The sequence below is a fragment of the Vipera berus genome (assembly GCF_964194415.1).
Source record: "Vipera berus genome assembly, chromosome: 17".
NCBI lineage: Eukaryota > Metazoa > Chordata > Lepidosauria > Squamata > Viperidae > Vipera > Vipera berus.
Window position 1 is genome coordinate 6,890,287 of NC_138220.1, and position 25,685 is coordinate 6,915,971.

At 47.7% G+C, this 25,685-nt stretch overlaps 2 protein-coding genes across 4 annotated transcripts; one reads left to right on the top strand and one right to left on the bottom strand.

Annotated features, from left to right (window-relative positions):
* Positions 1–833: 833 nt before the first annotated feature.
* DRAXIN (dorsal inhibitory axon guidance protein) lies at positions 834–21,410 on the bottom strand. 2 transcript variants are annotated; one of them, XM_081341500.1, is made up of 7 exons: positions 21,295–21,410; positions 4,573–4,986; positions 3,731–4,027; positions 3,467–3,547; positions 3,223–3,312; positions 1,535–1,676; positions 834–1,411 (listed from the first exon to the last, which is right to left on the bottom strand). In XM_081341500.1, exons 2-6 carry the CDS (start codon positions 4,973–4,975, stop codon positions 1,564–1,566), a joined length of 984 nt encoding a protein of 327 aa, XP_081197626.1. In that variant the 5' UTR covers positions 4,976–4,986; positions 21,295–21,410; the 3' UTR covers positions 834–1,411; positions 1,535–1,563. The 2 variants fall into 2 exon arrangements, with proteins under 2 accessions (XP_081197626.1, XP_081197625.1); XM_081341499.1 differs by lacking the exon at positions 21,295–21,410 and adding an exon at positions 16,251–16,417.
* Positions 16,062–25,592, top strand: MAD2L2 (mitotic arrest deficient 2 like 2). Of its 2 annotated transcripts, XM_081341512.1 has the most exons (10): positions 16,062–16,091; positions 16,276–16,327; positions 17,801–17,919; positions 19,173–19,244; positions 20,069–20,169; positions 21,311–21,405; positions 22,129–22,202; positions 23,534–23,626; positions 25,289–25,373; positions 25,413–25,592. In XM_081341512.1, exons 2-9 carry the CDS (start codon positions 16,288–16,290, stop codon positions 25,328–25,330), a joined length of 636 nt encoding a protein of 211 aa, XP_081197638.1. In that variant the 5' UTR covers positions 16,062–16,091; positions 16,276–16,287; the 3' UTR covers positions 25,331–25,373; positions 25,413–25,592. The 2 variants fall into 2 exon arrangements, with proteins under 2 accessions (XP_081197638.1, XP_081197637.1); XM_081341511.1 differs by having other exon boundaries at positions 25,289–25,592.
* Positions 25,593–25,685: the final 93 nt, after the last annotated feature.

A 25,685-nucleotide genomic window follows, 5' to 3' on the forward strand; every position in this document is an offset into this window, starting at 1 on the left:
GAGGGCCCCACCCCACCCCCCTCCAGGGATGCCACGACCGTCGTAAATAGGAGTCCGGTGGCCAAACCTGTCAAGAGTTTTGATCACGCGACCGTGGAGATGCTGCGACGGTCGTTAAGTGTGAACAAAAGGTCAAAAGTCGTTTTTTTTCTGGGAGGATGGAGGTGGGGGGGCCAATTGGGTTGGTTATACCAAGTCCTGCCTGTGGTGGTCAAAAACGGTGGTAGTCCTTGATTTACAATAGTTCATTTAGCGACCGTTCAAAGTTACAACAGCACTGAAGTGACTTAGGACCGTTTCTCACGCTTACGACCGTCGCATCATGGCCGCGTGATCAAAATTCAGACGCTGGGCAATTGGTTCATACTTACGACGGGGGCTACGTCCCGAGGGGGCGGGGGCGGGGGTGAAATCGCAGTCGATCGCCTTTTGCGACCTTCCGACAAGCAAAATCTACGGGGGAAGCCGGACTCACTTAACAACCAAGTTACTAACTGAGGAACGGCAGGGATTTGCTGAACGAATATGGCCAGAGAAATCGTAAAACGGGGCAAAGCTCGCTTAAGGAACGCCTCACTCAGCGACAGAAATGTTGGGCTCGATTGTGGTCGTAAGTCGAGGACTAGCGGTATTTGCAAAATGCTTTCGTTTATGCAGGTCTGTGTCCATGTATTTTACACACAACACACACACACACACACACACACACAATTTTTGTCTCCCTTGGAGGAATCTGCAGGGGGATAAATCGCTCCCTCCCGGCTAGGTTTTACCACATCTGTTTTAAACCCGCCCAGCAGGCTTATGGAAGGGCACTGAGGAAAGGAGACCCAGAGGTGTTATTTGCCCGAAACTATTTATTCGAAACCGAAACACGCAAGCTGGACACCAGGGTTAGCCTCAGGCAGGGATTCTCCGAAGGAAAGGGGTGCAAGGACAAACCCAGCAAGAGAGTACACCCCCCCACACCCCCTGCAGACATAAAAGGGCGGGGGAGGTTTTCCTTTCACTCGTGTGCTGCAAGTCAAGTTTCTAGTCCTGGTGATTTTTTTATTTTATTTTATTTATTTATTTTAAAAAAATGCAGTTAAACACTACAGCAGACAAGTAAGCGCTTGGTGATTTTTCAATAGTTACCTACATTCCCTTCCTTTTCCAACTAGCAATTCGGCTTGACAGCTTTTTCGTATTTTCTCAAGAAATACTTCGCGGTGAGAGGGAGGGGGGGGGCTGTCGCATCTCTGGATGAGACGCTGAACCCCAGTCTTTTTTCTTTCTTTTTTCTTTTTTTTTTTTTGCAAATCCTGCCGCGCTCGGCTCTCCTCTCACCCTCCAGTCTCCTCCAAGGCAGGGAAGGAGATAAGCGCCTGGAACGCAGACTCGCAAAGAGATACAGCAGGCAAACTCCAACCTTGGAGGCAAAAAAGGCCCAATTTATTTCAGAAAGTCTTCCTTCCCCACAACTTAATTCCAGTTGTGCCTTTGAGGTCGGTCCACCCCCCCCACCCCCCCCAAAGTTATAAATTAACCGTGCCGCTAGTCTCTTTCTTTCTCTCTCTCTCTTTAGACGTTAAGGAAAGAGCCCTGGTCGCCATCCGCGGAGTCTGGATCTACGCAGCGGCCTCTCCGTCGGACCACCCGGCGGTTCCGGTGGAATTTAGCGTAGCAGCGGAGACCTAAGCGTGGGAGAGAAAAAAACTCTCTTACTGCTAAGCTTGTAAGCCGCCCTGAGTCTTCGGAGAAGGGCGGGATATAAATGGAATTAAAATAAAAATAAATAAAATAAAGAGCACACAGATCTTGACCAGCTTGAACGACGGGCCCTGTCCCACAAAATGAATTTCAATGGGGAGGAAAGCAAAGTTTGACGCCTAGGCGGGAAGAATCAGAGGCTTTAAGTCCAGTTTGGGCGAGACCTGGCTCCAAAAACACCAACTGTCAGAGGGACCTCGGAGTCCTAGTGCAAGGGTCTTCAAACTTGGCCCTTTTAGGACTGGGTGGACTCCAACTCCCAGAATTCCTCAGCCAGGCACGCTGGCTGAGGAATTCTGGGAGTTGAAGTCCACGGAGTGCTAAAAGGGCCAGGTTTGAAGACCCCTGTCCTAGTGGACGATCACTTGACTATGAGCCAGCAGTGTGCAGCAGCAACCAAAAAAGCTAATACAATCCTGGGTTGTATAAGGTAAAGGTAAAGGTTCCTCCGCACGTGCGTGCTAGTCGTTTCCGACTCTAGGGGCCGGTGCTCATCTCCGTTTCAAAGCCGAAGAGCCGGCGCTTGTCCCAGGACGTCTCCGTGGTCACGTGGCCGGCACGACTAGACGCCAAAGGCGCACGGAACGCTGTGACCTTCCCACCGGAGCGGTCCCTGTTTTTCTACTTGCATTTTTTTACGTGCTTTCGAACTGCTAGGTTGGCAGAAGCTGGGACGGGTAACGGGCGCTCGCTCTGCTACGCGGCGCTCGGGATTCGACCCGCCCAACTGCCGACCTTCTGATCGACAAGCTCAGCGTCCTAACCCACTGAGCCACACCGCGTCCCTTGGGTTGTCTAAACAGAGTCATAAAATCAAGATCAAGCGAAGTATTAGTGCCGCTTTATAAAACCACACCCGGAATACTTGGCAACCAATTTTGGTCACCCTACTACAAAAGAGAGGTTGAGAGTTTGGGGGGAAAAAAAATTCAGAGAAGAGCAACGAAGAGGATCCAAGGCCCGGAGACTAAAAGATACGAAGAACGGCTGCGGGATTTGGGTTTGGCTGGTCTAAAGAAAAGAAGAAAGAGGGGAGACAGGATAGCAGCGTTCCAGTATCTGAGGGGCTGCCCCAAAGAAGAGGGGGTCAAGTTCTTCTCCAAAGCACCAGAGGGAAGGACGAGAAACAATGCTTGGAAACTGACCAAAGAGAGAAGCAACCTGGAATTAAGGAGAAACTTCCTGGCAGTGAGGACAATTAACCAGTGGGACAGCTTGCCACCAGAAATCGTGGGCGCTCCATCACTGGAGATTTTTAAGAAGAGGCTGGACAGTCACTTGTCTGAGATGGTGTAGGTTCTCCTGCTTGAGCAGGGGCTGGACTAGAAGACCTCCGAGGTCCCTTTCCAGCTCTATTCTATTCTATTTTAAGGGGAAAAGGTCCCAGAATGAGGAGGGCAATGCCACAACCCCCGGTTCTTTGTAACCCCCGCCCCAAGAGACGGACACCCCCCCCTTTTTTTCAAGTACCTTCGGTGCACATGCAGTCGTCGTAACATTTGTTGTTAAGCCCACGGTTGTGCGGCTTGCAGAGGTGCTCGCGCAAATCACAACAGCTACCTGTGCCGGGAACAAACGACCGGTTGAACAGACACACCCACAACAAGCAGCCTCGAATTCAGCCCGGTGGGGGAAATACTGCCCGCTCGTAAACCGAGCCTCCCGTCTTCCTCCTTTCCGACGAGGCTAGTCCTCATTGAACAGCAGCACCCACCTGAGAGGCAGTCCAAGTGATGATCGCAGGAGTCCCCCGCTTCGGCCGACGTGGTCTCGTTGCCGCTTTTAGCAGTCCGCCCTGGCAGGGCAACCGAGAGAAAGTAGAGGAAAACGGTTCAACAACAACAAAGGGGGGTAGACTCTTCCTAACCGTGGAGGCTCCGTCTAATCTTTAGGCCCGTCGGACGTCTCTTTCGTGGATTTCCCCAACCCAGCCAGGTCTCCCCTTTCAGGGCACCCCACAAGTCAACGGGACCTTTACCTTTTTTCCTGTCAGATGTCCACATGTCCAGCTGGAGGTCTTCATAATCCGTCCAGTCAAAGAGGGTCATGTCCAACGTGGGCATAACGTCACCCTCCTGCCATTCGTGGAACCGGGGCTGGGAGGAGATGGCCCGGATAGGAAGGGGGTCCTCTGTCAACATCTGGGGCAGGGGGCTGGGGAGGGAGGTGGGGCCCGAACCAGCTGCGGCCCCTTCCCCACGGAAGGGCCAAAAATGGTCCACAAGGCTGTCCGGCTTCTTCACCAAGGCCCGGGGTCTCAATTTGGACCCTTTGCCTGAAAAAAAAAAAGGGAAGAAGCAGAGCGGGAGAACCTTGCTAGTCTTTCAGCCCTTCAGAGGGAGTGCTCCTATCTGGGGAGGCTTTACAAAGCTATAAGAGCTCTGCAGGATCAGCTGGCGATTCGACCCGGGAAGGGCTTTTGCAGCCGTTAAGCAAAGTTCCCTTCGCTTTGGGGACCCAGCTCGCCTGGGGCAGGTAGACTGCTCCTTACACTGGAGGTTCTCCCTCAGTGCCAGCCATCATACATCCTAAAAGACTGGGAAAGGAACCTCAGCGGTGATCTATGCCTACCCTTCGCTCAACACCCTACTGCATGGCAACGATAGACCCTTTATAACCGGTGGACTTCAACTCCCAGAATTCCTGAGCCAGCAGAGCTGGCTCAGGAATTCTGGGAGTTGAGGTCCACCGGTCTTAAAGGGGCCATTGTTGCCCACACCTGCCTTACACAGATGTGGGCTGGACAAATGACCACTAAACTCAATTCCCCCACCCACTGTCGGGGGGGGACTGGGACCCCCACTCTTCTCTGCCCCCTACCTCGGTGCTGTTTCAGCCTCTTCCTTCGCGTATGGCGCCGATGCACCTGGCTCTGCTTCCTCGCCCTTTCCGGTCCCGGATTCTGATTCTCCTGCTCGGGGTAAGGGACAGCAAACCCCACAAAGGGGCCTTTCTGCCGGAGGTCGGCCGGCCGTCCCACCCCCCTGGATTCTGCCCCATCCAAGCTGGGACCGCCGGCTTCTCTGGAGCCTGAAAACCCGGGCAGCATCTCATCGTGGTTTGTATGCTGGTTATCCAGCCCTTGTCTGTGTCGGTACGGGGCGACTCGCAAGGATTGCATCCAGGAATCCCGGCTCGGGAAGCTGTTGTCGTTTTCGGGGATGTCGGCGGCCATCGGAGAGAGGAGCAGTACGGAGAAGATCCAAAGGGAAGGACAAGCCATGTTTCCCTTCCCTGGACAAATAAAAATAAGAAATGTATTTATTTATTAAAACAAATTGACACTGCTAAGCTTGTAAGCCGCCCTGAGTCTTCGGAGAAGGGCGGGATATAAATGGAATTAAAATAAAAAAATAAAAATAAAATAGCTGCCCGTCTCACGCCTACCGTATTTCCCCGAAAATAAGACCTAACCGGAAAAAAATAAACCCTAGCACGATTTTTCAGGATCCTCTACTCGAAAAATAAGCCCCAGTTAAGCTCATCAGCCAGAGGGATGCATCCGCTGCAGCGCACGACAGGCGTACTGAATTACAAAACAATAATATTAATATATGATTAAATATAAATAAATAATATGATTGACATTATTCATTTCAATAAATGTACTGTTGTACATGAAAAAAAAGGTCACCTGAAAATAAGCCCTAAAAAAATTAACGTAAGACCAGATCTTAATTTTCGAGGAAATACGGTAGAGGTGGGACCTCCAGGATCAGAAAGCATCCTTCCTAGAGAGGCACCGATGGAAGATTGGGTGGGGGAAGAATATGCCGCTCCATCCGAACCAGCCTTTATTCCAAACAATTCCACTCTAGGGTTGATCTTACCATAGAGATGGAAAGTTATAAAACCACCTCGTTCCTCTTTCCAATTGGACAACACAGAATTAGTCCTCTAATAATGACCGCCAATTGGGCCCACTGTTGCTAAGCGAGACATTTGTAAAGTTACTTTTGCCCCATTTTACGACCGTTCTTGCCCCGGTTGTTAAGTGAATCGCTGCCGTTGTGAAGTTAGCCACCTGGTGGTTAAGGGAATCTGGTTTCCCCTTTGTATTTTCTGGTCAGACGGTCGCAAAACGCGATCACCTGACACTGCGGCCGTCGTAAATACGAGCCAAATGCCAAGAGTCCGAATTTTGATCACATGACAGGGGTGCTGCAGCGGACGTGTGAAAAATGGTCTCTTTTTTCAGTGCGGCTGTAACTTTGAATGGGTCACTAAATGAATTGCTGTAAGTCGAGGACTACCTGTATCCCGTCGCTGGCTAATGCCTCCCCCCCCCCAAAAAAAACGGCGGCCGTGGATACTTCAGCACCTGCTTTACAACAAGACGTTTGAAACAATTCAATTAACCAGTGGAACAACCTGCCTCCAGAAGCTGGGAATGCTCCAACACAGGAAGTCTTTAAGAAGAGACTGGACAGCCATTTGTCTGAAATGGTGTAGGGTTTCCTGCCTGAGCAGGGGGTTGGACTAGATGACCTCCAAGGTCCCTTCCAGCTCTGTTTATTCTGCTATCCTTCCTTCCTTCCTTCCCTCCTTCCTTCCTTCCTATCACTGGAGGTTTTTAAGAAGAGACTGGACAGCCATTTGTCTGAAATGGTATAGGGTTTCCTGCCTGAGCAGGGGGTTGGACTAGATGACCTCCAAGGTCCCTTCCAACTCTGTTTATTCTATTTATTCTAACACACACACACACACACACACACACACACACAAGACACTTTTTTCTAGCAGAATTTCTTTCCAAGAAGGCCGCAAAACATTTCCAGGCAACGCTGGGGAGGGAATCGGCGCCTTCCCCTCCGTTTCCAGATGGGTCACTTCTTCCCTTTCCAAACAATAGACCCTCATTTTGGCATTTCATTTCCCCCACCCCTCCATCCACAAGCATCGAGGGAAGCAGCACACCCTAACACCCAACCCCCCCCCCCGCAACAGACCTGGGTTTGAATCTGAACATTTGCGCCAGCCGCCCCTCGGGAAGCGAGCCAGATGCAAATTGGGTCATTAATCAAGTGTGGCGTCCCCCTTGGAGGCAACCCCCCCCCACGTCTCAGCCCCAGAGGATCGCACGACACATCTCCACGCACCAGCTGTTGCTCAAAGTGTGTGTGTCGGGGGGGTGTGTGGGGGGGAGCAAGCACAACTAGCTGACATTCTTGGTCTGTTTCCACTTCCCAGCTGCTCTGCCTTCAAGGCGAAACTTCAGGAGGAAACGTGCACAAGACGTAGCAGATGGCACACACTTGCCAGCCTGGCAGAGGGCTACAAAATCTGCCCCCACCCCACCGTGCTTTTCAGACTATCCCGACAACGTTTTGCTACTCGAGGCAAAAAAAAAAAGCAGCGTTGTGGCTGCCACCCAAAATTGGGCACAAAGAAATGCCCAAATCCTGGGTTCCTCCTTCACCGTAAGAACCTCACGATCTCTCTCGTGCTCGGCAAAAATATCCCCGCTTCGCCTCGGCTGCTCGCGCAGCTGCAAATAGTCCTCCAGTTACGTCCGTTCGTTCGGTGACCGTCCGCAGTTGCAACGGGCGCCGAAAAAAAGGGTCCTTTTTCACACTTCTGCCAGAGATGGAAGATCTGGAAAGTTTCACAAAGTCATCAGCCTTTAAGTTGGTGTTTTTCAACCGTGGCGACTTTAAGAAGTGTGGACTTCAACTCCCAGAATGGCTGGCTGGGGAATTCTGGGAGTTGAAGTCCACATCTTTTAAAGTTGCCCAAGTTGACGAGTGAATATTGTGTGGTTTATTTAAAGAGAAATCACAATAACCACCAAATAAAGTTGCAGCGCCTGGTCACGTGATTAAAATCCAGCTGCTTGGCCACTGGCGTGTAGTTGTGACAGCTGCAGTGCTATGTGATCCCCTTCAGACAATCAAGGTCAATTGGGGGACCCAGGTTCAGTGAACAACCAACCGTCTGAATCCCTTAACAACTGCAGGGATTCCCTTCACCGCCTTGCAAGAAAGGTCGCAAAACTCACTTAGCGAACGTTTCGCTTGGCGACCGAAATTTTGGATTCGTCTGGGGTCGTACGTTGAGGACTTCCTCAAAGCATTTCAAGGGCCAGAGCTAAAAAGAAAGCCAACTCCCTGAGGCAAATAATAATAATAATAATAATAATAATAATAATAATAATAATAATAATAATAATAATAATAATAATAATAATAATAATAATAATAATAATAATAATAATAAAAAATAAGCATAAGATGGTAAAATTTGTAGAAAGCCGCAGAAAAGTCAGTTCAACCGTCTGAAATTCCCGATGAGCTGCAAACTCAGTGGATCAGATGGGGAAGCAGTAGTTTTAAAAACTTTGAGGAAACGTTAATATAATAATAATATAATATAATATAATAATATAATATAATATAATATAATATAATATAATATAATATAATATAATATAATATAATATAATATAATAATATAATAATGTAATGTAATGTAATGTAATGTAATGTAATGTAATAATATAATATAATATAATAATATAATATAATATAATATAATATAATAATGTAATGTAATAATATAATATAATATAATATAATATAATATAGTAATGTAATGTAATGTAATGTAATAATATAATATAATATAATATAATAATATAATATAATAATAAATATAAAATAAAATAATAAAAATAAAATAAAATAATATATGATATGATATATGATATGATATAAGATAATAAAGATAAGATAATAAAGATAATACAATATATATATTAGATAACATTATAGATTATATAGATTATAATATATAAGAATATATAGGATAAGATAATATATAACATTATATAATATAATATAATAATATATAAAATTTTATTATATTTTATCTATATTTTAAATTACTTTAAATTAAATTTTAGACAGTATTTTAGTCCAATTTCATTTTATTTTATTCCAATTTCGTTTTAAATTGTATTTTATCTAAGCCCATTTTAAACTGCTTTTATCAAATTTTAGTAAAAATCTGTCTCTGCAACATTGCACTTTGATATGGCCCAAGGTGCTAATCAATATCAATCAATCAATCAATCAATAAAACTTTGAGGAAACACAACACCGTTGTTTCCTTTCTGAAGCGGCAAACAATAAAATGCACACAAGGCCGGCATTCGTCTTCGCAGCCTCCACACATTCAGAAACGCCTCCCACCAAGCAAGGATTTTGCCAAGAGTCCGGCGTCCTTTGAATCCCCCCCCCTCGGGACGTCGTGTCGGGCATTTGTGCCAAGCCACAAAACAGGTGCGGCATTCACACCAGCCGGCCGGGCTGAGTGACACCCTCCCTCCCCACACGACACTCCCAATCTGGACGACAACTTTGCAGGGAGAAGGATGCTGAGCGGATGAAAAAAGGCCCAGGACAAGCCATTGTTGCGTTGTTGTGCTTCCAAGCGGATGGACTGGATGTGCCCGCCTTGCGTTGCCAAAGGAGCCGCATCGGCGGGGTTTGGCAGGGGCCAGGATGGCCTTTGAGCCCAAGCTGGGCTCGCCCGCCACCCCACCGCGAGCAACGGGGGGGGGGGGGGAAGGCACCATTGTTGGCCAAATGAGTTTTTTCCCGCCCCGCTGAGCCAGCCTCCGTCTGCCCTCCCGAATTCCAGTGGCAGAGGCTGTTTGGGCCACAACACACACACACACAAAGACACACCATCGCTTGTGTAAAATAACAGCCCTGTTTCCTTCTTCCCACGTGCCCCCCCCCAGCCATCTGTTTGTGTTTTCCAAGTCAAGACCAGCTTTGATTTTTGGTAAAAAATCATCCCCCCACCCCGCCCCCGCCTTGGATTTAGGAAGCTGCAAAATGATCTGGGTTGGCTGAAATTTGGCCTGTTTTAAATCCATTTCAGGGCTGGGGGGGGCAATTTCCCCCTCACCCCCCTCACCCTGGCCTTCAAAGAGGGGCACCTCTAAGCAGCCGCCAGTCACACACACACACACGCTTGATAAACGAATCGGGCTTGCCCCATTGACTTCGCTTGTCAGAAGGTCGCAAAAGGGGGTCACGTGACACACACCCCGGGGACGCTGCGACCGTCATAAATGTGAATCAGTTGCCCAGCCTCCGAATTTTGATGCCGTGACCACGGGGATCAAAAAAATGCTACCTTTTTTTCCAATGCCGTCGTAACTTCGATCAGTCACTGAATGAACTGTTGCAAGTCAAGGAGCTCAACCTTGCGGTGGTCTTGTTTGGTAAACACAAATGACTTTGCTGCTGTGTGTCAAAGGAACACAGGCAATCCTCGACCTGTATCTATTCACTGAGTGACCGTTCAAAGTCACGCCGTCATTGAAAAAAAAAAGAGAGACTTCGGGCCGTTTTTCACGCGATCATGGCGGCATGATCAAAATTCGGATGTTTGGCAACCGACTCATATTTATGACGGTGGAAGCGTCCCGGGGAGGGGGCTTTGTCACGTGATCCCCTTTTGCGACCTTCTTTTTTTTTATTGAAAAGTTTTTCAATACATTTTATCTTTAACAATCCCTCCCCCCCACCCCCTACCCAACCCTTCCTAGCCCTCCCTAACCCTCCCCCCTCCCCCTCCCCGACTTCCCAGAGCTAAATACAAGGTATAAAAATAAAAGCCATCATAAACAACCATATGCTAACAACAATAAGCTATTAAGTCTATCGCACCCTAGCTCGTATAAAATGACTACAAGCAATACTAATATCACATAAAAAAACTTATACAAATGCTAAATGAAACTTTTTAGTCCCATATTTGTTCTGGATGTAATCAATCCACTTTTTCAACTCCATAATATAACGTTGTTGCGATTGGTCTTTCAAATAAGCCGAGATCTTTGCCATTTCCGCCAGGTTAGAAACTTTTAAAGTCCATTCTTCTATAGTCGGCAGTTCCTCCTTCTTCCAATATTGACCTACTAAGAGTCTCGCTGCCGTAATTAAGTTCAACATCAACTTAGTGTCCACAACAGTTGCATCCGTAATTATGCCCAATAAAAACAATTGCGGACAAAACTTTATCCTTCGCTTAAATATCTTCTGCATATTCCCCCTTTTGCGACCTTCTGACAAGCAAAGTCGATGGGGGGGGGGGAGTGACTAATTAAACAAATGCGATTCCCTTAAGAAATGGGGGCAGAAAAGTCGTGAAATGGGGACAAAGCTCACATAACAAACGTTTCACTTAGCGATGTAAATTTGGGGCTCAGTCGTAACTCGAGGATTACCTGCAATCCCAAATATTCTTCAGCCAGGTAAAATCTCTTTCGGTTAACTGAGTTTTCGTCGTTGCAGAATCAAGATCTCTTCCAAAATTACCTTTCTTTCCCTTTGGGCATGGGCCCATCCACACCATAACCAGGCCTGACCCCCCCAGCTAGCTTCCAGAAATCAGCTAAATGCACTACATTTGGGGAAAAACAAGAAAATAACCCCCCTTCCCGACACCAGTGGGGCATATTTTCCCAAAAGTATTCGATTTCAGGTTTAAATATTTTAAATATTCTAGGCGGTAAGCCGAAGGAGACTGAGGAAAAAAAACAACCATACGTCAAGCAATTGACAGCGAGAGTTGCCAAAAACTGCATTGAAATTGTTAAGATCCACCATGTCTGAGAAAGTCATCAGCCCCTTAAGTCAGGGTGTTTCAAACTTGGCAGCTTTAAGAGATGTGGACTTTAACTCTCTGACTTGAGTGAATATTGTGTAGTTTGTTTACAGGACAAATTACAATTACCACCAAAGAATGGAATGGGATAGGATAGGATAGGATAGGATAGGATAGGATAGGATAGGATAGAATAATAGAATAAAGAGATGGAATGGAATGGAATGGAATAGAATAGAATAGATTAAATAGAATAGAATAGAATAGAATAGAATAGAATAGAATAGAATAGAATAGAATAGAATAGAATTATAGAATGAAGAGATGGAATGGAATAGGATAGGATAGGATAGAATAAAATAAAGAGGGAATAGAATAGAATAGAATAGAATAGAATAGAATAGAATAGAATAGAATAGAATAGAATAGAATAGAATAGAATAGAATAGAATAGAATAGAATAATAGAATGAAGAGATGGAATGGAATAGGATAGCATAGGATAGGATAGGATAGGATAGGCCAAGCTGATTTTTAAAAAAACATACCTAACTCTTAGCATGCATTCCAAACTACATGTTCCAGGTAACTGAGCTGCAAAGATGCAGATTTATTTTCCTAAGCACGTCCACCAGCTCAGGGTCAACTCCAGATAAAATCACAGTTAGAAAAACGTAGACTCTGGGAATCCAGGCTTGGCAGAAAAAATAAAACATCGACTGGGCTGAAAAAAAGATTGTTGGGGGCAATTAAGCTGACTTTGTAATAATGCCGCTTGGGGTGTGTGTGAAAGCCCTAATAAGCAGAAGGAAGGCTACTGCTAAGCTTGTAAGCCGCCCTGAGTCTTCGGAGAAGGGCGGGATATAAATGGAATTAAAATAAAAATAAATAAAATATTTGTGAAAATAAGATGCCAAGCACCACTTCTCTCTCTCTCTCTCTCTCTCTCTCTCTCTCTCTCTCTCTCTCTCTCTCTCTCTCTCTCTCCCTCCCTCCCTCCCTCCCTCCCTCTCTCTCTCTCTCTCTCTCTCTCTCTCTCTCTCTCTCTCTCTCTCTCTCTCTCTGAAAGCCAATCAGCCTGATCATAACAGAGGGAATAAAATTGGCAATCACACCAACTCAGTGGGGTGTGTTTGTGTGCATGTGAAAGAGCTGGCTTGTGCAAGCTTGTTCAAAGAAAAGATAAAACCTTCTAAAAAAAAGGAATTTGACAAAAAAAAAAGCCGGTTGGGGGTGGGGGGGGAAGAAGAGATAAAGAAACTGCAAGAACCATCCCCTCCTTTTTCCAGCCTCAAGTTTGACAAGGTATTTTATTTAATTTTAGGTAGACTTTTATCTGCAATTTCAACCACCAACTCAGCCTCCATCTGGGACAGTTTTTTTAAAAAAAATAAATAAATGCATGTTTTTGTTTAAAAAAAATCATGTTTTCTGAGTGTAGCCCTTGGAGGCGAAAAGGAGGGGGGGGGGAAATGGGGGCTTTTGTTTGCATTCTCCAGGGAGAAGATAGACAGTATCACGCAAGAGCGTAGTAGCTATAATATTATCCTCATCGTTATTTGGGGATTTATCGATCAACAGGCTTACCCAACCGAGCAAAAAGCCAAATGAACTCAGCATGATTCTAGTCCCTTTGTTATGATGACTGCAGCAGCGTGTTTTTTAAAAAAAAACAAACCTGGAGGGATGCCATTGAAATAAGTCACACGCAAAAAAAAAAAAAATCAAATGCAAACCCAGGAACGCAATGCTTAGAAATTAAGTTTTTAATGCCTTCCCTACTTCTACTCTCCCGCCTCCGTAGGCCCAATCCTGAATTATATCCCCAGCTGTTCTTGTCACCTTTGCCCAGGCACCAGGCGAAAGGCAGCATCTCTTTGGAAAATGCAGTTAATAAAACCTGCGCGCACACACAACCCCCAACACACAAACATATACAGTAGGAGATTTGGGTCTCTCCCCCCCCCCCCACACAGTCTTAATGGAAAATATCCGTCCTGGTTTTTTTTTTTAAATTTCTTCAGCCAAACGGAGATTTTTCTAAGTCACTTAGCAGGAGCGGAACATTTTTAAGTTTCTGGGGTATTTTTTTTTTTAAACCCAAAGTCTGGGGTTGAAGGCAGGTGAGGAGGTCCACCCTGCCTCTCCTCCACCCACCCACCCAGTGAGACCCCCTCCCCACAACCACTTTGGGCTACTCACCACCCAGAGTGACCCACTTTGGGCTACTCACCACCCAGAGTGACCCACTTTGGGCTACTCACCACCCAGAGTGACCGGGCAGACGGACTACTCACCACCCAGAGTGACCCACTTTGGGCTACTCACCACCCAGAGTGACCGGGCAGACGGACTACTCACCACCCAGAGTGACCGGGCAGACGGACGCACGCACCACCCTGGCTGCCTCTGCCTTCTCCAACAGACTGGCCGGGCTAGTGGCAAAGCAGAGAGGTAGGGGTGGGGGAAGATGGGGCTGGGGTCCTCCCCTGCTTCCCTCCTGGGGTGTGTGTGAAGAGGGGTGTGTTTTGGGCAGGCTTTATTTATTAATTTTTAGTGGGAGGGGGGGTGGAATAAGTGATAGGTGGGCATTGCAAGGAGGGAGGGGCGCTGTCCAGAGACTTTCTCTCTCTCTCTCTCTCTCTCTCCCCCCCCCTTCAAATAGGGACCCAGCTCAACAAAGGGAACAAAGAGCTGGGATGGAGCCAGTGGACCTCAGCCCCCCCTCCCCACCCCCGAGAAGAAAAGGGCACCATGGGGAAATGCAGAGGGGGGGGGGGAGGGAGTGGATCTATCTTACACCCGTTTCTCCCCCCCCCCAGGATGGGAGGATTGGGGGCATTTAACCGTCTTCACACACACTTCGCTTCTGCCTACCTCGCAGCTCTGCTTCGTCTCCCCAGCCTCCATCCTCAAGCCCTTCCCAGGTGCATTGTGGGAAACTCCCCTAAGAAAGGGTGCTTAACGACGGGGGGGGGGGAGGTAGGAGACAGGCTGGCCACAACACCCTGAAGGGAGGGGGGTCAGGGGGAAAGCCCTCCCCCCCCCGAAATGAACCGGCTGAAGCTCCAGTTTAGCTATTTGGAGCAAGGCTCCCGCCGCCTTTCACTCCATCTGTGGTCCGCGGGGGGGGTGGGGTGGGGGGGCTGGTGCCGCTCCCCCTTTGAGATCGGTCCCCACAAAGGGGTGGGGGGGGAAAGACCCTCTTTTCCTGCCTACTCGGGAGTAAAGCCTCGCAAGGGAAGCCTAGGCGCAGCACTTGCAGCTGGGTGGTTCTTCTCCTCCTGCATCTCCCTCCCGACCCCTGTGGCTTGCATTCCCGGGCCCATCATCCCCAGCCCGGGGAAGGAAGGGCAGGCCAGCCTCCCGACCCCTGTGGCTTGCATTCCCGCGCCCATCAGCCCCAGCCTGGGGAAGGAAGGGCAGGCCAGCCTCCCGACCCCTGTGGCTTGCATTCCCGGGGCCATCATCCCCAGCCCGGGGAAGGAAAGTCAGCCCCGCCTCCCGACCCCTGTGGCTTGCATCCCCGCGCCCATCAGCCCCAGCCTGGGGAAGGAAGGGCAGGCCAGCCTCCCGACCCCTGTGGCTTGCATTCCCGGGGCCATCATCCCCAGCCCGGGGAAGGAAAGTCAGCCCCGCCTCCCGACCCCTGTGGCTTGCATTCCCGCGCCCATCATCCCCAGCCGGGGGAAGGAAAGTCAGCCCCGCCTCCCGACCCCTGTGGCTTGCATTCCCGGGCCCATCAGCCCCAGCCGGGGGAAGGAAAGTCAGCCCCGCCTCCCGACCCCTGTGGCTTGCATTCCCGCGCCCATCAGCCCCAGCCTGGGGAAGGAAGGGCAGGCCAGCCTCCCGACCCCTGTGGCTTGCATTCCCGGGGCCATCATCCCCAGCCCGGGGAAGGAAAGTCAGCCCCGCCTCCCGACCCCTGTGGCTTGCATCCCCGCGCCCATCATCCCCAGCCCGGGGAAGGAAAGTCAGCCCCGCCTGCCGACCTCTGTGGCTTGCATTCCCGGGTCCATCATCCCCAACCCGGGGAAGGAGGGTCAGCTCCGCCTGCCGACCTCTGTTGCTTGCATTCCTGGGCCCATCATCCCCAGCCGGGGGAAGGAAAGTCAGCTCCGCCTGCCGACCTCTGTGGCTTGCATTCCTGGGCCCATCATCCCCAGCCCGGGGAAGGAAAGTCAGCCCCGCCTCCGGACCCCTGTGGCTTGCATTCCCGGGCCCATCATCCCCAGCCCGGGGAAGGAAAGTCAGCCCCGCCTCCGGACCCCTGTGGCTTGCATTCCCGGGCCCATCATCCCCAGCCCGGGGAAGGAAAGTCAGCTCCGCCTGCCGACCCCTGTGGCTTGCATTCCCGCGCCCATCATCCCCAACCCGGGGAAGGAAAGTCAGCTCCGCCTGCCGAGCTCTGTGGCTTGCATTCCCGCGCCCATCATCCCCAGCCGGGGGAAGGAAAGTCAGCCCCGCCTCCCGACCCCTGTGGCTTGCATTCCCGGGCCCATCATCCCCAACCCGGGGAAGGAAAGTCAGCTCCGCCTGCCGACCTCTGTGGCTTGCATTCCCGGGCCCATCATCCCCAGCCCGGAGAAGGAAGGGCTTTCCGCGAAGCCCGGGCGCTAAGACCGCGGGCGGGCGGGCGAGGGAGCCGGGCTGGGCGCGTCCAACAGCCGCTCCGCCTTCCGCCGCCATCAGATCCGAGCAGCCTCCGCCGCCGGGAAGGTAAGCTCGGGGCTCCGAAGCAGCCGCGGGACGGAGGGCGCCAGGTTGGGGAAGGGCAGCCCGCACAGCTGGCCGGGCCAGTCCTCGGGGATCCAGCGGTTCTGCCTCCCCTCCGCCTCGCGGGGGAAGGGGCTGCAGCCCTCCTCCGTCGCTACTCACCACGCTTTGTCTCTTTCTTGGCAAGCCCTCCGCGAGGATGACCACTCTGACGCGCCAGGACCTCAACTTCGGACAAGGTACCACCAGGAGATCGTGGGGTCCTTACTCGAATCGCCGTCGGGGTGCATCCAAAGCCTTTGAAGGGCCCTTCGGAAGCTCGGCGCTTCTCAAGGTGGGCCGCGGGAAGAGGGGTGGACTTCAACTCCCAGAGTTCCTCAGCTGGCCGCAGGGAAGTCTGGGAGTTGCAGTCACCCCTTTTCACATCTGGACTTCCAGAATTCCTCAGTTGGCCCCAGGGAAGTCTGGGAGTGGAAGTCCACCCTTTTTCAGGTCTGGACCAATTCTCAGAATTCTCCTGCTGGCCCCAGGGAAGTCTGGGAGTTGCAGTCCAGACCTCTTCACATGTGGACTTCCACTCCCAGAATTCCTCAGTTGGCCCCAGGGAAGTCTGGGAGTGGAAGTCCACCCTTTTTCAGGTCTGGACCAATTCTCAGAAGTCTCCTGCTGGCCCCAGGGAAGTCTGGGAGTTGCAGTCCAGACCTCTTCACATGTGGACTTCCACTCCCAGAATTCCTCAGTTGGCCCCAGGGAAGTCTGGGAGTGGAAGTCCACCCTTTTTCAGGTCTGGACCAATTCTCAGAAGTCTCCTGCTGGCCCCAGGGAAGTCTGGGAGTTGCAGTCCAGACCTCTTCACATGTGGACTTCCACTCCCAGAATTCCTCAGTTGGCCCCAGGGAAGTCTGGGAGTGGAAGTCCACACTTTTTCAGGTCTGGACCAATTCTCAGAATTCTCCTGCTGGCCCCAGGGAATTCTGGGAGCTGCAGTCCACACCTCTTCACATGTGGACTTCCACTCCCAGAATTCCTCAGTTGGCCCCAGGGAAGTCTGGGAGTGGAAGTCCACACTTTTTCAGGTCTGGACCAATTCTCAGAATTCTCCTGCTGGCCCCAGGGAATTCTGGGAGTTGCAGTCCAGACCTCTTCACATGTGGACTTCCACTCCCAGAATTCCTCAGTTGGCCCCAGGGAAGTCTGGGAGTGGAAGTCCACACTTTTTCAGGTCTGGACCAATTCTCAGAAGTCTCCTGCTGGCCCCAGGGAATTTTGGGAGTTGCAGTCCACACCTCTTCACATGTGGACTTCCACTCCCAGAATTCCTCAGTTGGCCCCAGGGAAGCCTGGGAGTGGAAGTCCACACCTCTTCCGGTGGCCAAGCTTTGAGAAATGCTGCTTTTATTGCTAGGATGTTGTAATTTTTTTTAATACAGTTATAATTCACCTGCTTATTTATTCAGTGGATCAATCTGCCAAACTAATCAATGATTTCTGCTTGTGATAAGTTCAGCCCTTGTGGGGTCCTTTCTGCATAAAGTGGGGGGCATTACAATTTAAACAATTATAATTAATAATTATCATTATGACAAATAATAAATAAAGGAGCTCAGATGCTAATTTTAAATACAGTTTAAATTGATCTTTCCAAGTACCCTCCATTAAAAAAAAACACACATCTTGTTTTTATTTTTATTCATTTCTTCTTTTTTTTCTAGTGGTCGCTGATGTCCTTTCTGAATTTTTAGAAGTAGCCATTCACCTTATCCTTTATGTCCGAGAAGTTTACCCCACTGGAATTTTCCAGAAGAGGAAAAAATATAATGTACCTGTGCAGGTAAGAGGTAATACAGTACAGACTGGATGTGTGTGTGTGTGTGTGTGTGTGTGTGTGTGTATGTATATATATATATATATATATATATATATATATATATATATATATATATATATATATATGTGTGTGTGTGTGTGTGTGTGTGTGTGTGTGTGTGTGTGTAAATTACTAACAAATATATGATTTGTCCGGTGTGACTACTGCCTGTTTGATAGCCTTCAAGATAGGCTGAAAACAGGAAATAAAGATTTGCCCCATGTTTGGGGCCTAGCAAGGTAATCTAAATAGTTAACATTTGAAACATATATATATATATATATATATATATATATATATATATATATATATATATATATATATATATATATATATATATATATATATATATATATATATATATATATATATATATATATATATATATAAAATAGGGTTCTATCCCACTTTTGACCTGATATTGTATGCAAGATGTAGAATATTTGCAAATTAAAAGGTCTTTTAGAGGTGGTTAAACTCCTAGTTCTCCTTTCCACACCACATTTATTTGTTATCTTTTATGCCTCCGTACAAAATTTTCCACTTGAGCATTGCTAATCCACTCTTAAAAAGTTTCAAAGAAACTGCAGTTGTCTTTCATTAATGTTTGCAGTTTCAAATCACTTAAAAGATCGGTCCAGGGTCTTACTTAACAACAAAAATATTCCAAATATGCCTTCTTAAGTAGGAATCAAAACAGGTGGGTTGGGATAAAATAAATGGCTCACATTGTGTGAACATAGAGTACAGTACATATTAAAAGAAGGCAGTAAAAACTAAAAAAAGAGCCACTCCTAACCAAAATTACTTAGCCCCACCGTGCATATTTTTAAAAAAAATATCGAAAAAGGAAGTGAAAATAAAAAGCATAGAGTGCAGTTAAAGGCCCGATATATTCCCCCCCCCCCCGCAAAACTTAGCAGAGACTTTTATGTTGGATTAAATCTCACTGGGCAACTAATTGAGCATCCAACGATTTAGAATTGCAGTTTAGTAGAAGGGGAAAATAATGGATCTAAAATTTAAAAATTCAGGGCTTAACTTTCCAGTGAACCTGTTAAGATCTTTTAAGCGTCTGCTTGGGCTGAAATCAAGATAAATTGCAGAGCGAGCATCCCCCCTATTAACTAAAACTAGATTTGTTTGAAAGAGAAACACAGAGGGTTAACTCAAACGGATGTCTAGCGGTACCTGAATTAAATGCCTTGCATCCACAGATGTCTTGCCATCCTGAACTGAATCAATACATTCAGGATACCCTCCACTGCGTCAAACCTTTGCTAGAGAAGGTGAGTCTTAAATGTTTGGGGCTGTATTGGGGAACCGCAGGACAATTTCCTGGTGCAGGATCCAATCCGGGTCAGTCACCGGTACTAGAGTCTTCCGAGCTTTTGGATTCGTATGGGAGCCCATCCTCAGGGAACTTCTGGGTATGTGTGTGGGTGTCCTTTCGGCTGTTCTCCGTGTGGTATTTATATGGTGCCTGTTGTGTGTGTGGCTTTGTAGATGTTGATTGGGGTGTTGATGGTTTATGCTGCCAATCCCCGACCTCCTAAATACTTGATTAGCTGGTGGTAAATCAGCACTCCCATTGACGGACAAAGGGCCCGTTTCCCAGGCTTCAAGAAATTCCCTGGCTGTTTTTGTATCTGCTCATCCAACAATCTTAGTAGCTGTGAAGTTGAATATATGTACTTGTTCATTGCAGCGTGAGGCTGCCACTGAGTTCGGGTCTCCTTTTATTCTTGCAGTCTGGTGGTTGGCTTCCTACATAGTCACAGGGGCAATCCATGCAGGGGATCCGGTAGATTACATTGGAAGTATCTCTCACCTCCGAGTGATCTTTAGAATGCATAATTTTTCCTCGTATGATAGCCTGTAGGCAGTGTGCGATGCTCACTTGCAGGTCTCAGAAGCTGCGTTCTACTGCTTCCGAAATGTTTTTGATGTATCTATTTCCTGGCATTTCATAGCAAACCTGCTTGTGTGAATACTCAAACCAAGGGAACCAGCTCAATACGGCCTACCTGTCTGCAGGCTTCTGGATTTCACAGAGTTCTTCTTCCGAGAGATAATATTTCTCTTATCCCTCTTCTTTTGCAACCTTTTTCAGAACGACGTGGAGAAAGTGGTAGTGGTCATCCTTGATAAGGAACACCATCCAGTAGAAAGATTCGTCTTTGAGATAATGCAGCCACCATTGCTGGCCATCAGGTGAGGTTCCTCATTTCTAAACCCCGAATGCTGGCCTGCTGGACCCTGTCACACCCACCAAATTCTGGAAGGCAGGAGAGCTTGATTTACCAGTCTTTCCTTCCCAAAAACTCAGCCACCATTTCTGGCTCATCCTCCGGAATGCGAGGAGAGCAAATATTCAAGACTGCTGAATGTAGGAACAAAGCAGAAGTATTGATTTGCAAATATAATGAATTAAACCCATGGGAAAACATCCCCTTAACATACAGATTAGAGGCTGCTTTGGGATTTGATTGACCAGGCTGTATTCTGCATCCGATGTATGGACTTCAGCTCCCAGAATTCCCTAGCCAACCCTCAGGGGAATTCAGAGAGTTCCAGCTGGGGAATTCTGGGAGTTGAAGTCCACAAATTTTCAAGCTTGCCAAGGTTGAGAAACACGGGTTTAATCGCTCCATGGCCTCTGATTATTAGCATTAGCAGCATTAGAAATATGCAGTAGGATAAGGGGAGAATATAATTATAAAACAATATTTAACCCGAGTTAGATCTAGCAATAAACCATTATCTCAAGTGGATTTTCAAATCAGTCTGGGGCCTTGTCTTAAATCTTGAAAATAAATCCTTACAGACCACTGAAGACTCTCTCTATGTATATGTATATGTATGTGTATGTGTATGTGTATGTGTATGTATATATATATGTATATGTATATGTATATGTATACAGTATGTATATGAGGGACGCGGTGGCTCAGTGGATTAGGACGCTGAGCTTGTCCATCAGAAGGTCGGCAGTTTGGCGGGTCGAATCCCGAGTGCCGCGTAGCAGAGTGAGCGCCTGTTACTCGTCCCAGCTTCTGCCAACCTAGCACGTAAAAATGCAAGTAGAAAAATAGGGACCACTACGGTGGGAAGGCGTCTAGTCATGCTAGCCACATGACCACGGAGACGTCCTCGGACAAGCGCTGGCTCTTCGGCTTTGAAACGGAGATGAGCACCGGCCCCTAGAGTCGGAAACGATTGGCACGCATGTGTGGGGGAACCTTTACCTTTACCCTTTATATACATACATACATACATACATACATACACACATATACATATACACATACATACATACATATATATATATTCATCTACTTTTTTCCTTCTCCAGCTCCGATTCCCTGCTCAACCACGTGGAGCAGCTTCTGCGGGCTTTTATTCTGAAGATCAGTGTCTGCGATGCTGTTCTGAACAACAATCCTCCAGGTAGGACAGTCGGCAGGCAGTGGGGTGGGTAGGTTTCGGGCCGATATTTCGGCTTCGTTTTTTCTTCATCCTGAGTTGAAGAAAACACCCCGTCTTGAATGAGGGGCTTCGGTTTGTTTCAAACAGTGGTGCTCCATGTGAATTTTTCCTCCTAGCAGTTCTGGGAAAATGGGAAAACAAGTATTTTTTTTTATTAATATTTGTAACCACAGAGCTAAAATAGTGCAGGAATTCTCTTTATGCACTTTCCCCATTAAATGGGCAGGACGCTTAGCAGGGACCACAATATGCAGGGTGCCCTTGAGTTAGGACCACAGTTGAGCCCAACATTTCTGTTCTTAAGTGGGACATTTGTTAAGTGAGTTTTGCCCCCACTGGACGACCTGTCTTGCCTTTCGTTGTTAAATGAATCACAGCAGTTGATCAGTTGGTAACTCGGTCGTTAGGTGAATCCCCATTGATTTTGCGTGTCCGAAGGTCGCGAAAGGGGATCATGTGACCCCGGGACACTGTGCCCAGTGTCTGCATTTTGATCACGTCATCCTGCAATGGTCGTTAAGTGTGAAAAAACGGTCATAAGTCACATTTTTCGGTGTCGTAATTGGAAGGGTCACTAAACGAATCGGCGCAGGTCGAGGACTGCTTGTATTTAATCACAGGTTTTAATTCTGGATTGCGCCTCTGTATCGCTCTCTCTCGCTTTCTCCGCCATGTTTGTTGCAGGCTGTACGTTCACCATCCTGGTGCACACCCGTGAGGCTGCCACACGCAACATGGAGAAAATCCAGGTGATCAAGGTAAGGAATCACGCCAGACCCAGAGGGAGCAGTTGTGTTTCACTGTCTCAACATCAGACCCCAGCAGGTTTTTAAAACGACAACCAACGCCGTTTTTAAGCATGAAATTCCACCTCGGATCTCGTCCCGGCTTCCGTTTCTACCTTTGGGTTCAATAATAATTTGGCTTCCTGGGCCAGCTGCGTCCCTCAAGAATTTTCTTCCCCAGTCACCCAATATGGTCGATTTTTAAAAACAGCTACTAGCACCCTTTTGAAGCATGAAAGGTAAGTGTGTAGGACTCGGGTAGGCAACCTCGGCTCTTTTATGACTGGTGGACTTCAACTCCCAGAATTCCTGAGCCAGCCATGCTGAGGGGAAAGGGAGAGGTTTCCAAGCTGAGCCAGGCTGGCTCAGGAATTCTGGGAGTTGAAGTCCACGAGTCAGAAAGGGGCCATAGTTCCCCCATGCTGGCTCAGGAATTCTGGGAGTTGAAGTCCACAAGTCTTGAAGGGGCCATAGTTCCCCCATGCTGGCTCAGGAATTCTGGGAGTTGAAGTCCACAAGTCTTGAAGGGGCCATAGTATCTCCGGAGATTTTCAGTCATCCAAGGCAAAGGTGATTTTTTCGAGAGGCAACTGGATTTTCTTGTTTTTTTTTCCTTGAAGGTGTTTCGCTTTTCATTCAAGAAGCTTCTTCAGCTCTGACTGGATGGTGGGGAAGGGAAGGATTTATACTCCTTGCAGACAGCTGGTCATTTGCATCCTTTTAGAGAGTCATTGAGTCTACTTGGAGGTTGACCTGTGTCCTCAGGGTCACCTGAGTGATGCAAATGGATGTGGAGCCTTCTTGGAACAGCTGAAAGGAAGAAGGCTCCAGACACCCATTTGCACCCCTCAGGTGATCCTGAGGACACAGGTCAACCTCCAAGTGGCCTCGACGACTGCAAATGACCAACTCTCTGCAAGGAGTATAAATCCTTCCATTCCCCACCATCCGGTCAGAGCTGAGGAAGCTTCTTGGATGGGAAGCGAAACGTCTTCAAAGCAAAAAAAGGAAGTCCAGTTGTCTCTTTAAAAAAAAAGGCACCTTTGGGACGTACTCACAAATAAGCCTAGTCAGCGTTAGGAAGGTAGATGCCTTCCTAGGCCTGGCTCTGCTTACTCAGGGGTTACTATCAAGCATAGAGATCTGCAAATGCCGCTGAGCTGCAAGTCTTATTTAGTTTAGTCAGCAGTGCCAGCAGGGGGCGCTAGACCTGTGCACGCAAACAACTCCTAAATTCAAATTATGCACACCCGGGCACCTGTCTCTAGTTTGCATGAAGACGCTGTGCCTTTTCTGTCCTGTAGGACTTCCCCTGGATTCTGGCCGATGAGCAGGATGTCCACATGCATGACCCACGGCTGATCCCGCTAAAGACCATGACTTCGGACCTCTTGAAGGTGAGCAGGTCCACCTTCTGGGCCCAGCCAGCTTGGAGAAGATCGGACCCAACCCAGCAAATCTGTAGCTCCTTTTATATGCCAGAGGGGCTCCTGATTGGCTCTCTGAGGTCAGATGACCCTGCTCCTAGGGAGGAATCCAGACCGACGGGCCTGCAGTCCTTCATTCGACCACCAGAGGCACCATTGATTTTACCTGCATTTATTTATTTAATTTATATTCTACCCATCTTGGAAGCTATGGGCCCTCAGCTCTGTTGCTGTGTGTGTGTGTGTGTGTGTGTGTGTGTGTGTGTGTGTGTGTGTGTGACTTGATAAGTGTGCCCCCCCTATTCCTGCAAAATTGAGCCCCCCCCCAACAGCCCCACTTTGTTGCATTTCCACAGCAGAGCAGTGTTTAATAAATCAAATTGCTGGCTCTTCCCAAATTTTTGGGATTCACACAACCCATTTGATCCCAGACCAGGAAGTGGCAGCTCCTTTGCGTACTGACCCTTCTAACCCCCCCCCCCTTTGTGCCTGGTGTGGTTTGCACAGCTGCAAAGGAAGAGCATCATTTAGTGTATCCTGGGTGGCCCAAATCCTGCCTTTTGGTCCTTTCTGTGGGACTTGGGTTTGGCTAGTCCAGGGGTAGGCAACCTCGGCTCTTTTATGACTCATGGACTTCAACTCCCAGAATTCCTGAGTCAGGAATTCTGGGAGTTGAAGTCCATGAATCATAAAAGAGCCGAGGTTGCCTACCCCTGGGCTAGTCTAAAGAAAAGAAGAAATAGAGGTAATATGGTAGCAGTGTTCCAGTATTTGAGGGGCTGCCACAAAGAAGAGGGGGGGGGGTCACGTTATTCACAGAAGCACCAGAGGGCAAGACAAGAAACAATGGATGGAAACTAATCAAGGAGAGAAGCAACTTGGAATTAAGGTGAAACTTCCTGACAGTGAGGACAATTAACCAGTGGAACAGCTTGCCACCAGAAATTGTGGGCGCTCCATCACTGGAGTTTTTTAAGAAGAGACTGGACAGTCACTTGTCTGAGATGGTGTAGGTTCTCCTGCTTGAGCAGGGGGCTGGACTAGAAGACCTCTAGGTTCGGTTCTATTCTATTCTATTCTATTCTATTCTATTCTATTCTATTCTATTCTATTCTATTCTATTCTATTCTATTCTATTCTATTCTATTCTATTCTATTCTATTCCATTCCATATTTTCTATTCTATTCTATTCTATTTCTATTCCATTCCATTCCATATTTTCTATTCTATTCTATTCTATTCTATTCTATTCTAATTTCTATTCTATTCTATTCCATTTCTATTCCATTCCATTCCATTGATTTCTATTCTATTCTATTCTATTCTATTCTATTCTATTCTATTCTATTCTATTCTATTCTATTCTATTCTATTCTATTCTATTCTATTCTATTCTATTAAATTCTATTTCATTCCATTTTTATTCTAATTCTAATTCCATTTTTATTCTATTCTATTCCATTCCATTTTTATTCTATTCCATTCCATTCTATATTTTCTATTCTATTCTATTCCATTCCATTCCATTCCTATTTCTATTCCATTCCATATTTTCTATTCTATTCTATTCCATTCCATTCTTGGGCTCCTGATTAAATGCAAGATTTCTGGTTTGAACCCTCTCCTTTCAGATGCAGCTGTACGTAGAGGAGCGAGCCCAGAAAGGCACTTGAACCCAGCGCTCTTCAACAATTTGGGAAGCTGCAACCCAGGCGACGCATTCCCGAGCTGCGCCCCCGTCTCCTGCGACCGCTCGCTCGATGCTCGGACCGTCAGCCCATGTGTCCAAGTCCCTTCCTGGCTGCCGGGTGCTCTTAAAAGCGCTCTTAAATCCCGCCAGGCTAGTCTCACTTCTTCAGCTGCTTCAGAGTTGGGTCCTTTTCAAGCTGCTAGACCTGAGGGAGGACAGGGCATTGCAGAACTGTGCCTAGAAAGTGGTCCCGTCTGTTTGCTGTGAAAACACTTGTACTACCACACTCATCCATCTTATTTTTAAGTGAACGTTTTATTACTGTGTTCCGAGGTGCT